The 15,255-nt window shown below is 37.4% G+C and overlaps 1 protein-coding gene across 2 annotated transcripts in view; it reads right to left on the bottom strand.

Annotated features, from left to right (window-relative positions):
* Positions 1 to 15,255, bottom strand: part of ccny (cyclin Y) — a 94,035-nt gene that overhangs the window by 31,501 nt on the left and 47,279 nt on the right. Inside the window, exons 2-4 of one of the 2 annotated variants that reach the window (XM_007238621.4) lie at positions 6,458 to 6,532; positions 4,703 to 4,723; positions 1,492 to 1,526 (exon numbers count right to left, since the gene is read on the bottom strand). In XM_007238621.4, the coding sequence (XP_007238683.1) occupies positions 1,492 to 1,526; positions 4,703 to 4,723; positions 6,458 to 6,532 (131 nt within the window). The remainder of the gene's footprint in view (positions 1 to 1,491; positions 1,527 to 4,702; positions 4,724 to 6,457; positions 6,533 to 15,255) is intronic. The other variant, XM_007238622.4, reaches the window with a different exon arrangement.

Here is a 15,255-nt window from a genome sequence, read left to right on the forward strand (position 1 = left end):
AGAGACAGAGAGACAGAGAGAGAGAGAGAGAGAGAGAGACAGAGAGAGAGAGAGACACACAGAGAGAGAGACAAAGAGAGAGAAAGAGACAGAGACAGAGACAGACAGACACACTCAGACACACTCCACAATCAGCCACTAAACACAGCCAGCAGGCAGAAGAGGAAGAAGAAACTCATGATCTCTGAGAGACTGCTGAAGATTTTAGGATATAAACGTAATAAGAAATATTCTCATTCATTATCTTATAAGCTTTGTCTGAAAATAAATGCAGCAAGCAAGGTAAGAGAGACCTTGCTAGCATGGGCATGTGAAAGTCATGTACATGAGACCGCCTAGGTAGACTGCACAGACACCACGGTAAACTTACATAACCAAAGCGGTGTGTTAAATGTTTGTATTGTTTTTAAAATAGTTTTAAAACGAATACATAGATAATAGTTTTAAAATAATACACTACATTTTTTTTATATTACACTATTTTTAAAATAGGTTTCATCGCATTTGAAGGACGTAATTTCTATGTAAGATTTGGCGTCTTTCTTATGTATTCCTTTTGTTATAACTGTATATCCTAGTGCTTTTTTTTTTTTTTTGGGGAGTTACAAGCTGCAATATAAGACCATGTTTTGCAGCCTAAGCTTTTGGTCCTAATAGCATGTTTTCCCCTTACATTACTTTTACTTTTATACTTTAAGTAGTAAAAATAAAAAGCTTGAATACTTCAATAGAAGTATTTTAAACCCTAGTATCTACACTTGTACCTACAGATCAATGAAGGTAAATACTTTTGACCCATTTGATTACATGACACACACTAAGTGAAATAAATTACCATATTATTATAATAACTGAAATAAGATTAAAATCAAATCATTAATAATTGGTATGTGCAAGACCAAGTCGGTCAAAGCTTCTCAATGTTGGACGTTAGATAATTCTGATCATTATAATCATCTTGAGATGATTGGAAAAAAATAGGTGATTTTACAGGTTATAATGAGAAAAACAAAAGCCAGTAGGAGCTTGAAGACTATACATTTTTATTTCTGAAGTTGACTGATCAATTAACATTCCCCCATCTACAGTGCACTGGGAATACATCAAAGAAGACAGTACCCCCCACAGTGGACAGCACAGTGGGTGGTAATGATTGTAACTGGCTAAAATCTGTCAGTTTGTCAGTTGTCTGTATGAGCAGAAAACACATGCACTTTCAATGCAGAGGACCGCACACATGCATATCCTGCAGGTTAGTGCCACATTCTCTAGCTTCTATAATTCTTATTCGTCCATTATAGCTTCTAGCAGTGTAGTACAATATGCAGTGACATTTGCAGCCCTGATACTGACAAGTACATTAAGCCTCGAGCTCCGGCACCTTATGAAGTTCCAGTTCAGTGAGAAACGAAGGCTAATTCACACTAACAGTGTTGGATGTGTCAGATGTGTTGGGTTCAGAGGATGCTTAATGAAGGAGGTGGTACTTACGTGGTTGACGTACAGACTTTTCCGCTTTTCCCGAACTGAAAAGAGAAAAGCTTCGTTAGTAACACACATCTCAGAGAACATCAGGTCATACAATTAGCTGTGTAAATGAGAGGCAAATGTGGCAGTAGAGAAACGTAGATCCAGAACAGCGGAGTCGGAAATAATCTCCACTTAGTTCAGGTTCAGCAACGTGATGATTCCAATCCATCACACAGGCTCATTTATAGCACTATTTCTACACAGGTCACACACTCACACACACACACACACACACACACACACTGCAAGCAGAGCTGGCTGGGAAAGCACAGACAGTTATTTGATGGGAAAATGTGACACAAATTAACAGAGCTAGCCATCTGAATATAAAGCGTCTGGAAGCAGCAGCTCTAGAGGAAAGCCACTGTACAGAGATCAGAATTTATTAAACGGTTAGCGAGGCTGTGTTTGCTCAGATTTGAGTCATATGAACTGCTGTGTTTGCAAAGTCTCCGTGAGCTGAACAGCTTAATAAAGCCCCCTCCATTTGTTTGCCATTGCAGGCCTCAGGAAATTCATTTCGACACTGATATTTTATTCATGTGGGTTTAGGCCTTTGTGTACAGAAATCTCAGAGGCTTTTTATTCAAACATAAACCCTATTAGCATGGAGAATATGGGGCAGATATCAATCTGATGGTGTTAAAACCATGAGAGGAATGAAGCAGAATGTTTCATTCATAAAGAGACGTGAGCGTCAGTGTTGCTGGAGGCAGCTGCCTCGACTCAAAGCGGCTCTGTAAAGTCTGGCACGGCACTTAGGCATTATGCTGATGAGGGTAAAGCAGAAAATAAAAGTGCAGGTTTTCTGACAAGCCTGCTGGTGGAGAGTGTGTGTGTGTGCCTGTTTTCATCCATCTTTTAGGAAGAAATGTCCTGAAATGTTAGGAATATCTAGAGTTAATTAGAATAATGTGCAATGTCAAGCAAGACTGACAAATCTGCTCTGACTTTGCAAAGTTTTTTTTTTTTTTTTGCATTGCATATCCTACACTCATATAAATTATGGTGCGACATATGGTTTGTGATGCTGTAAGAAGAACCATGTTTGACTCCTAAAAGAACTTCGATTGTAATAAAGGTGTGTGTGTGTGTGTGTGTGTGTGTGTTTAAAGAACCTATAAATCAAATGGATGTGCCTTAAACATCTGTAAAAGAAACAGAGTGTGGGAAGAACATTTAAAATGGCAAAATAATCTTTAAACTAACCGCTGCTTCATAAGAATTTTACACTTTACACTTTGTCTCTTCCAAAAAGAACCTTTTGTAGCACCTTTAGTTTTTACAGTACCAGTCAAAAAATTGGACACACCTTCTCTTTAAATGTTTGTCTTTATTCCTTTAACTTAATTTAATTTTCTACATTGTACACATTAATATATTTGGGATGAGCTGGAGCTTCAAAGCGTAAAGGAAAAGCAGCAACTATTGCTCAGCACCTCTAGGAACTCCTTCCTTCAAGACACTGAGAAAACTATTCCAGGTGATTCTCCCTCATGAAGACACTGAGATTAAAATTCCAAGAGTGTGCAGATCTGTACTCAAAGGTGAATGTGCTACTTAGACAAATCTAAAGTATAAAACATATTCTTAAACAAAATCAAAAAGTTTTGACTGGTAATGTGTGTTTTGTTTTGTTTTTTTTCTTAGCTCCAAGCCAAATGGAGTTTATTACTGTATATTATATGCAGCAATTGACACACTACATAAGTTATCTGGTGTGTTTTGGTCAAGCTGATAATAGAGAATCCAAACTACTTTTAAACAGGATGAGTTTGAGTCAAAGTAACTTTTGTTCTTTACAACTGTTTTTGTTTAAATTGGTCAGTTGTTATATTTATATTATATTATTTATATTTATATTTTTAGGCTCATGAGGAATACGCCAACAGAACTGCTCCAAAATGACTGGAGAAAAAAATGTGTTTATACTGACTTCTGAAACTGAAAAAAAATTGAATACTCTAAATTGATCTGGTAAACTGGATACTCTAAATTAATCTTGTGTGTACGGTGTGTAAGTGTGTGGTATGTATGTAAGTTTGTGTGTGTGTGTGTAAGTGTGTGTAAGTGTATGTATGACTGTGCCCAGATACGGATTGGCTCTTTGTCCTGGTTAAATTGCTATAGTGTCCGATGCAGTCCCTCAGGTGGACTCATTTCCGGTTGAGAGTACGCTGTGCGCTATTGGCTGCCACTTCTCACCGGTGTGTGGATAAGTGTTGATGTATAATGTGGTTGGGTGTAACGTGTAAAATTGTAAAGCGCCCTTGGGTTCCTAGAAAGGGGCTATAAAGGTTGAACTTCATTCATTCATTCATTAAGATGGCATTTTTATTCTCATGTAAAGCTGACATTTTGCAGATTTTTAGTTTTTTTGGAAATGCGGTATACACTAGGTATTGTTATTTATATTTATGTAATATATAACTGGGATGTGTATATTTCCACACATGCTGATATGTGTGTTCATGTGTATGTGACGTTGAACAAAAATGCGAACAAGAACAAATATACAGCTCAGACAAAATTAATCTCTTCAGTCTGACAAAGCCACAAAGCCACACACACACACATACTTTTACAGTATATACAGTATATACAATGAGCAATGTTTCAACCCACTGACACTGTTTATAACACAAATCTCAGCTTAAACAAGATCAGTCTGACTGGGCACAAATAACACTTATAGCAGCATGCAGGAGCCGTTTCTGCCTCCAGCTGGGGCTACTGATTTAAGCCAGTATGAGTGGCACTGCCACACACAGCTGCAGCACACACACACACACACGTAGAACACGCTCTTATGTCAACATGCATAACTCCTTGGCACTGAACCTATAATCAAATTAAAACCACCCAATTTACTGTAAGGAGTCTGGAAATACAGATTTTTTTTAAAGCTTAAGGCGTAGCTTTAATTACCTCTGGTTGGTGTTATTGGTATAATTAAAGCTTGAATAAACATTAGTGGATGTGTGTTACACTACCTGCAGCACTCCAGCACTGCTACAGGAATCATGACTGTTGACATGAGATTGAGATGAGCTTGAAAGAGAACGAGAACGTAGATTTGGACATCTCTGCTAATGCAAAGCGCAGCTATGTCTGCTACAAACAGGCTGAAACACACACTACCAGCTCCTCAACAGACTCAGCATCAACATACCTTTCTTGTTGGGAGGAGCAACTGAAAGACAAGAAATAAGGTGGATTCTTAACTGAACCAGCTTTTAAAAACAATATTAAAGTGAGGATTTTACTAAGAAAATAACACTACTAGTCACACTCAATGACTGCAGCAAACATGGACCTTGTGGTTTAATTCCCTTCAGATCTATAAAAATAAAGCCAATATAATTATAATAATAATAATGCCCCTTTTAAGCCCATTCCAATACATACCTACTTTCATACCTGCTCTCTCTTTATTTTGAGATACTCAGCAGTTATTTTGAGATACTAAGTCGCTGTTTTGATATACTACGTCTTTATTTTGAGATACTAAATCGTTATTTTGAGATGTTCTATCATTATTTTTAAATAAGTTTATACTTTGAGATACTAAGTTATAATGAGATACTAAGCTGTTATGATAAGATACTTAGTTATTACAATGAGCTACAAGTCACAATCTTAAGATGTTCACTCATTAATTTGAGATGCTACATCATTATTTTGAGATGTTCTCTCATTATGTTGAGATGCTAAGTCAGTATTTTGAGATGCTAAGTTGTTATTTTAAGATGCTAAATCAATATTTTGGGATGCTAAGCCAGTATTTTGAGATACTGTTATTATTTTGAGATGCTAAGTTGTTATTTCAAGATGCTAAGTCAGTATTTCAAGATGCTGTCATTATTTTGAGATGTTAAATCAATATTTTGACATGCTGTCATTGATTTGAGATGAAAAGTCAGTATTTTGCGATACTAAGTCGTAATTGTGAGATCTTCAAATACTGATATTTTAAAAGCATGACTTAGTATCACAAAATAACAAGATAATTTATCTAATAAAGAAAATAAATGCTGGATTTTAGGTGGTGAGAATTTGGCAGACTCACACACTTCTCCTAAAATAAGTTTGTCTAAGATTGCCTTCATTAAGTTCACAGTGCAGCCAAAGAGCAGATTTTTAAATAGTGACTTGATACCCCATATGCCCAGTGGGTGTAGTTCATGTAAGTTTAACTACAACTCAGCTATTTCATGTAATGATGTGATGCACGTCCTGCACACGGCTGGTCTCATCCTAAGAAACCCCTGAGGTTTTTCAGATTTAGTCTGAAGCTACCTCCACAACTGCCCTTAAAGTCAGAAATTTCAATAATATAACTTAGAGAGTGAGGATGATATCCCAATCCTTTTCAAGATATACATCTATCACAATATTTAATCACACAGACAAAATAACAAGCAGAGGCAAGTTAAAAAAAAAAAGCACAATTCAAATATTTAACATTTTTAGCTTAAAAATGACAGAGAATTACACTGTTTACAGCGTTATAAAGCCTCATTTTACACTACTGATTAACAATACTACTAAGGACTATGTTTCCTTAGATTAGTTACATTAGAAAAAAGATACACTGGTAATTAGCACTGAAATGGTCTGGAAAGCAGAGGATTAGCTGCACCACCAACATCTCAAACAGGGATAAAAGATGGTTCACAAAGTGAAGTCTACCCTGAGGCGGGGTGCTGAATGAAACTATTATTCAGAAACCCAGACTGACTGATTCTCTTTCATTCTTCCTCTCGTGTGCATTCGCTCTCAGAGAAGCTGCACCATCTGCGATTCTGTCTTCTCATTCATTTGGTTCAAATTAAAGGCAATGTCCTGGCATCTGAGCTGTTCTTTTGTTTTTAATTAAAGTCGTCTAGCTCTTATAACGAAGTGTGCTGGTGGGCGTCTCTCTTACCGTCTGTCTGGGACTTGCTGAGGAAGATGGTGCTGGCCCGCGGGTGGTCAGACGGGTTGTACTCCATGTTCAGCTCTGAGAGACAGAGAGAGAGAATTATACATTAGAAGTAATAACAGCACCAGGGGTGGGCAATATGGACCTAAAACAATATCACGATATTTCATGGTTTACAACATATACATGTTTTCATACAAATGTTGATGGTGATGAACCCAAAACACTCTACAGTCCACTATGCTGAATGCTGAATGTCTTCTGAACTTCATGCACTGTATGTGTTAACAGAAGGTCACCATCATGAAAAATGTGAAACAAAAATCTACATTTGAATCTGCCACACGTTCTTTACATGTCTTAACATTTCTTAACAACAGGACAAACAGAAATGCTTTAAAATGACTTGAAATTAAACAATTTTACAAACATCTACACTGAAAGTGGCAGTGACTGTACGCAGTATACAGTTCTGTAAAAAAAAAAAAGAAAAAATTAAGAGACCACTTAAAAATTATGAGTTTCTTTGATTTTACCAAATTGAAAACCTCTGGAATATAATCAAGAGGAACTATTATCTGAACTTCATGCACTGAATGTGTTAACATACCAGGAGTGGCATAAAGTTATCCAAAGCAGTGTGTAAGACTGGTGGAGGAAAACATATCAAGATGCATGAAAACTGTGATTAAAACCAGGGTTATTCCACCAAATATTGATTCTCCACCCAACCCATCATCCATCCCTTTCTCCAACCAACCACACTCCACACTTCTCTTTTACTATGACATAAAACACATAAGCTTAAATAAATAAATAAATTAAATAAATTAAAAATAAATCTTTAATTGTGTGGACAGGCAGCACCCCAACTACTTTGAGGAGTGAACAAATGCAAAGACTCTGAATGTACTGGCAAGGATATGTTACATTTGAGAGAACTGAGAATGGAAATGACACAAAAACAAATGCAAAGTAAAAGTGTAAATAAAATACATTATATTTGTTTGAAATGTAGCGAGACACTGGTCAACAAGAAGTCAAAACACTGAGAGCCACTGGGGAATTAGAGCAATAACTGGGTAGCAGGGGTCAGAGTATTGGCCCCTTGCTGAAGTGCAGTTACACAGTATGGACACTGGGTGGCGCAGATCTTCAACAGAAGCTTATTGCCTTTAGTGCAATGACATGGAATAATAAAGACACTGTTTTTGTTGTTAAGAACCCTAAACACAAAAAAATGTTTCAGTTGAAATGGAAAAGAACATGCAATGGTAATATTTTTATAATTATAGTCATATCTATTGTGTGTATTTTACTTCAAAACTGTCAACAATGTTCATCAAAGTGTCTTCTTTGGAATAAAAGCATTTTCCCCCAAATACTGATAAACAAAACTGCTACAAATAGTACAAGAACAAGTATGGAAACTTGTTTGAATCAAATGTAGATTTAACAGCTGCCAACATCAGAACCAGAGTCTAAAATAGAGTGTCTCCCTAATAAGAACCAAGATTTTGTGTTTGTCCAAAAATGGGAAGAGAGTTAATAATTTAACAATGTTCAGTGTTCAATAAATATTTAAAATTGTAGATTTATTGTAACTGTTTTTTGATGTTCAGTATTTGGCCTGCATGTTTCCATTTGTTTTGCTTTAGTATCTGCCAAAAAATCTAAGTTTGGTGCATCTCCACTTCTATTTCTAGGCAAGTTCCAACACTCTAGGCAAACTGACAAAAGTTGAATGTTCTTAACCATTAAAACCATTAAAAGCTCTATCTGGTGTGTCCAAACATTTCAATAGCACATTACACACACATTCATCATTCTGCTGAAAGCTCTGATAGGCAGCTGGTCACTGAAGGGCTCATTTGTGTGCACTGATTGTGTAATCTCCGAGATTTCTTCACCCTGCACCCACACCCACAGTGCACCCACAGAACCATGATGTCATCGGCCCAGGGCAGGAAGGGAAAGGATAGAGGCACGCCTCAAAGAGAGAAGCAGTGTGGAAGTGGAGGAAACGCAGACCTTTTCCTTTAGAAAGCTCCGCAGGAATGTGCTTCAGAAATATGTAGTTAAATGCTAAACAGTCCGATGCAAGTTTATAGATTATTATGGAAACATTAATAACAATAAGGCTTAAGTCACTGGTCCTGATGTAGCTAATCTCACCCATTCTGTGAAGAGTCAGTAACACACTATTAATATACCACAAGATATTAAAGCAGATGGGAAAACAACCCTTAACTCTTTATTTTGCAATGGAATTCAATGTAAAAAATGCTTACTTCCAACTTATAGTGGAGTGTTTCTATTATTCCATTTAGCGTTTCATAGAATACAAAGAACTGCTTGATTCACATTATATCAACAAATGAAAAACAGCAAATTGGCATATATTGTATGTCTAACTATTTGTAGAGACCCCCTCTAATTCAGATATGAATGTATTAATCTACATTCCTGATACAAATGCATAAATGCACACAAAGCTTTCATATCACCTTTAGATAAGTACTGCCAATAGAATAAGACTGTGGAGCAGATAAATATTTAATTATTAGCACCACGCCTAACTAAAGGGGTACAAAGCATCCCATCATTGAGTTATGGATCAATAGAGTGATCTTCTCTGGAACGGACCAGAAAAAATGTTCCATTCAGTATTTTTGGGATGAGTTAGAAAGTTTGGAATAATGAGGTCAGGTAGTGATTATCCATATATTATGACTTCATAAATACTCTGGTTGTTGAATGCAATCAAATCCTCACAGCAATGCTCCAAAATCTAATAGAAAGTCCCTCTTATACAGCATAGTTACTCCAACAAATAAAAATAAATGCTGCAGTTTTCTCTATTTTTTTTAAAGATTAATATAGTATAAACTATATTAGATACCTTGCTTTTTCTCAAATGCATAATTTGCACAGAAATAAGTAATGATGACTTATAGTACACTGCAAAATATGTTACAATAATAACAATACTTCATAATCAAATATGTCATAATTAAAGTCTATAGTGAGTTCCCTATTCCACCTTCGCCCAGTGCACGCAGTATGTGCATGTTAGGTGTTTGTTTGTAAGAGTGTGTGTGTGTGTGTGTGTGTGTGTGTGTGTGTGTGTGTGTGTGTGTGTGTGTTGCAGTGGGGTTAATGTGCTTTGTTAATGAAATGACAGGCATGATGAGGCGTGGGAGACGCTAAAGCAGAATGGCTGAGAGCAGGAGAGAGAGGCCAGGCCATTGTGCTGAAGGTCTTTTGAAGCAGCGTCTTTTTGTGTGGGAGAGCCACTCAAGGCTCAAAGGAGCGCGAGATCACTCCACTGAGGAGAACACCGCACAGGAGAGGAGGAGGAGAGAGAGAGAGAGAGAGAGAGAGAGAGAGCAAGGGAGAGAGCAAGGGAGAGGGAGCAAGCGAGAGAGAGAGCCAGAGAGAGAGAGAGGGAGAGATGAATAAAAGATGGAGCTCAGATCCATGTAGGAGGGAAAAGACGGACTGAGAAAAGGGCAGAAAAAGGGATAGAAAGATTTGTAATAGTGCAATATTGTGCATTGCCAAAAGTCATGGGATAGCATTATTTAGGTTCATCATGGCACGTGATCTCAGAAGATGGCTTGGGAACCACCACACCTGCATAACCTAGTAAGCTCACGCTAGCAGGCGACTGAGTGACAAGCAACCATTCATTTCTTATGGGAAGACTTAATTTGTGGACACAATTTGGTGGTAAGCAACAGATGAAGTATAGATGCAAAAGAATTATAAAAGAGTGAAGAGACATTTTTTGACACAATTTATGTTTTTTACCACATTTCATTCCTATCACCAACAGTGTGGTTCTAAACATAAAGGTGAAGAACTGCTGAGGAAAATGAAGCGTGAAAGAAAGTAAAGAGCAGCTCCATAGAAAGCTTGCTGTTAGCCAGAATGCTAACTGGTCACGCCGATATATGTCCACAGGCTACAACGCATGCTGCCTCAAACACTCCCACCATGTGCATGGGCAAATTTAAGACCTGACAGTGGGCACAAGTAAGGTGTGGTAAAGCAAAACAGATCTCAAATAAAAGGAAAAAAACTGACAAAAATGACAATTTTAACATCTGAACAATTTGTAGGCTTGGAATCAGAACCAATATGAAACGGGGGTGGGGAATCTCCCCTTGAGCAAGAAACATAAAACACATAACTCCTCAGACACTGAGGTGGCTGCCCATTGCTTCAGGTCTGTCACACTGCACCCAGTAGTTATTAAGGATCATCTTAATCTTAGGGTGTTTTCACACCTGAAAGTCTGGGCCAAAGACTGAACTTCTGTATACCTTTTTTTATACTGTATAAATTTAGTTCAGTTATACAGACACACAGTTTTGATATTCAGAGCAGGTTCTTCAGCCCTAATGCAGAGAAGAGCTGTGGATTAAAGTGCTGCAGTATTTACTCACTGTCTCACTGAGGGATGTACTAAGGGGTCACTCAAATGCCAGACGGATTCATGATCAAACACATTTATTAAAGCGTCTGCAACATCAAACTGCATGTAAATAAATCTGAATTTAAATGACCTGAGAGCAACAAATGCAGAAAGGTCATCCGAGTCCAATTAAAGTAAAGTATATGATTATTGACCTGTTAATATTTTTTTAAATCTCTGATCAAAGAATAGTTCGATTTGTAATTAAATCAGTGGTAATGTCAGCTGCAGACTCAACACTGCTGAGGAGATCTGGCTGATTTTGCAGTCTGTTTAATCACTGATGTCCAATCAGCTTCCCTGACCTGAATCTCTGCTCTGCCAACTGTATCCTGATGTGGGAACGGTTCATTGGGCCTCAGGCCTTTAGCTGCCCCTGGGTACAGTACTGCCCTGGCACCGCTGCCAACAGACGTCATCACTGTGCGCACACACACACACACACACTTGCGGTTCTACTCAGAGGCACACCCTGCTGTCCAAGAATGGCCCAGATGGATGACCAGGGGGAGGGAGAGCGAGAGAGAGAGATAGAAAGAGAAAGAGGAGTGTGTGTCTCTGCTCTGAGTTTTTGGCTGAGCGTCTCACTCCATCAGCGAGAGACACCTGCAGCATCTTCCCTGAACTCAGTGACCCTGAGCCCGGTGTTTAGTGCAGGTCAGAAGAGCACAGTGTGAAAGCTCCAGGGAAGATACAGTTTTCTGCCACTGATCAACACTGCAGGAGCAGCTCTGAGCAGAACTACAGTTCCAAACTTCTACAATGAATCTTTGGTTCAGTATTTAAATAAAAATATTCTTTACAACTACTAAACTTTTCAAACAGTTATTTAAGAGATGCTACAGATGAACCACGCGTATTTGCTTTTAAAAGCTACATGCTGCCAAAAGTATCATCCAGTTTGATAGCACTTCTATATATTTGTATCTAATTAAATGAATCATACACCCAGTACAGTCCAGCTTCTATCTGTGGACATGTTTTCATAGTGTCTGAGTGTGAAAAACACTGTATAATGAATCATTAACAACCAATATCAGTAATAATGCCATGGCTAGAAATCACAGCTGTACATGATGGTAAATGTGGTGTAATATAAGGGTGGGTGAAATGGTAAAAATATCAGATCCTCCCTTGTGACTCTTTAAAGACATTTTCACAATACATGATGTATTATTAATGCTCTCACACAATCACAATGACTAATTATAATCTCTGTAATAAAATATGTAGTTGGTCAGTGCTATTTAAACACATACCCATCATATCACAATAACAAAAATGATCACAACATGACAACGTTTTACTAGGGTACTACATACTAATGAGTAAAATGCACTATATACACTATACACAATGGTGTAATGTGTAGTATATAGTAATCCAGGACTTCTGTAGACAATAATTAGATAAACATGATGTGTTAATTATCGATGGTGCTGTAGATCTCAGGATTACCGATTACCACTTTAAAGATTAGACCATAAAATATTGCAATCAATATATTGTGACAGTAATACCATGATCTAAAAAATCTAATTCATGATAAAAGCAGTATGGTTTCTTGAATGCAGTCTACTGTGAAGCTTTAAATGTATCTTTTTATGTTTGTTTTTTTATGTATGCACTTAATTATGAACTGGAATAATTAATAATATAATACAATTTTAAAAAAGATTGTAATTGAATTTAGTAAAGAAGCTTTTAAAAATTATCATATCAAGTTAATGTTGTTTAAAAAATAGACAAAAGTATGCTTTTGCTGAATGTTTGAAACTGCTTTATTTTGCCAAAGTTTTAAAATAAAATTAAAAAAATCACATTGACTAGAATATAGTTATTGGAAACACAACCTATAACAATCATAATATCCCTGTAGCCCCATATCACCCACACTACTGTATTAAATATCCTGTATTCTGCTGGACCTGCCCACAGCAGAAGTCTCTCCAAATCCCTGGTGAATCGAGACCAGAGGAACAGAGGTACATGGTGGACGTGAGGCTCATAAGGTTAAGAAGGCCTTTCTGTGCATGATTCCTCTCCAGCAGGGAGTGTAAGAGCTCAGCATGGCACACTGTGGGGTGAGAGCTGCTACACGGATTAAGTCATTTCCTGCTCCCACACTTACCTGCCCTTGCCCTACTTCTTACTGCATTAACCATTCCCAGACTGCAAGAAGGGATTGGTTCTGGATTAAATGAATACAGCACAATAAAATACAGTAACTAATATCTGTAGACAATAGTTCTGCACCTGCAAAATGTTTAATATTGATCTATAAACTAAGGCTTGCACTTTTTTTTTTTTTTTACAGACTTTAAACATACAAAAGGGACTAGCAGAGAGGAACGGGTATATTTGACAGTTTTCCAAAAACAAAAAGGAAAGTAAAGAAAGACAAAATCACTGTACATCACCAAAGACAAGATAGCCATCCTAGAAAAGCTCTGTAATTACTAGGGGTGTGACACTAATAGCACGAGACGAGACACGATATTGGGTTCACGAGAATGAGATGAGACTAGATTTAAAAATAACATTTTAAAGAAAATGTCAAAAATGAAAACTAGAGTTTTATTTGACAAAATCATATAACGCAAACTTAACAGACTGGTTTCTCTCACACATTGCAAACAATAAGTGCAAACCAAAACCAGTCATATTAAGCCTAGGGTTTGTGTTTTTTTCTCCTAAATCTTTTGTAATTTAACTATGCATAACCATAACCAGTCATATTAAGACTATGCTTGAAGTGCAAACAGAGACAGAACAATTTTTTTTATACAGTACAGAGCTAGGAGATTAGTACCACTGCCTATGAAACAGTCACATGTAGGTTTGTGTTTTGTTGGTCACTCTGTTACCGTTTATTGTTTCTACTGGAAAGTCAAAATGCAGCCAGACATTCAACTTAAAAAAAGTAGCAGAAGCATCTTCTATGCAAATGCCTGAATTTTCCTCCTCTGCTGAGAGCTGCTTTTACTGCTCAGCCACCACACTCGCTGCTATCGCTACTGTGTTGCCAGATCCCTCTTAAAAAGTCCACACTAAACTTTTTTTTTCCCGGGAGAAAGGTTTAAGCTTGACGAGAAATATCTCACGAGATCTCGTCACATCCCTAGTAATTACTGATGACCACTGTGGACAAGCATCAACTGATGAGTCACCTCTAACTGTATTAACTGGGGGTATGATAAAACCTAACCAATACTGCTGTGCTCAACATTATCAGGGATTCTGTTTAAAAATTTCACAATCTTTTAGAAGAAAATTTGAAAAAAAAAGCTGGAGAGAAAATGCAACCTATAGTGTTTCCATTAACTACAGTTTTGCGCAAGTTCCTCAAGGAGCTTCTTGCACCATACATCACGAGGCACTCACTGTTTGTGGTGTATATAATAGTGTGATAGGAACCATTATCAGCTCTCAGTAAAATGCCAATATTAGAATAAATATAAATAACATTTATACAGTCTGTATCGATTTTACATCTTTTTAGTTTATTAAAACATCTGCAAAGCTTTTCTCACGGGAGTCCAGAATTATGATGGAAATTATTAGCATTATTAGCATAAAAAACTATATTTTATACAATTTAGATTGCAGCAGACTGAATGAGTGGTGTTCTGCCATCTTTTGAACATCATGATGATACAAATAAACAAATAACACCCAAACCAACCACATAGGGTATTCAGAGTAAACATTTGATAATCACCTCAGAAAACAGCAATCTCCTAGAAACCACATAGCAACACCTTGCAAACACTAACAATACTGTAGCAAACGCACTTAAATAACATTGCAATTATCTTGCAATGCAGTCACACCCAACTAGCAATCCCTTAGCAACACAGCAAACACCCTGTATGATAGCACCCACTTACCAGTAACACCACAGCAACCACTTTGTAACACTGTAGCTCATACCTGGGATATCATAGCAATCACTTAGCAACATCATAGAAAGCATCTGAAACAGCAACCACATGGAAAAGAATAGTAACATTTTAGCATCTATGTAACAACTCCATACCATCCACCTGGAATACCATAGCAACCACCCAGCAACAGTGGAGCAACTAAGGAATTGGAATCCACTTAAGCTCTGCAACTGTTTTGTATTGTGCACTGGCTGTTCATTGCAGTAATTAACATGAACCATAGTTTGATGCAAACCCCACAGTGTGAGACCAGTGAAGTCACTGTGTGTGTGTGTGTGTGTGTGTGTGTGTGTACACCTCCTCTCCTCTACCTAGCCTCTACACATTGGCTCAACACAGCTAATCCACATGGATTGCAGCTAGCCATGGGCAAC

This window comes from Astyanax mexicanus, chromosome 6 (assembly GCF_023375975.1).
Source record: "Astyanax mexicanus isolate ESR-SI-001 chromosome 6, AstMex3_surface, whole genome shotgun sequence".
Lineage (NCBI taxonomy): Eukaryota > Metazoa > Chordata > Actinopteri > Characiformes > Acestrorhamphidae > Astyanax > Astyanax mexicanus.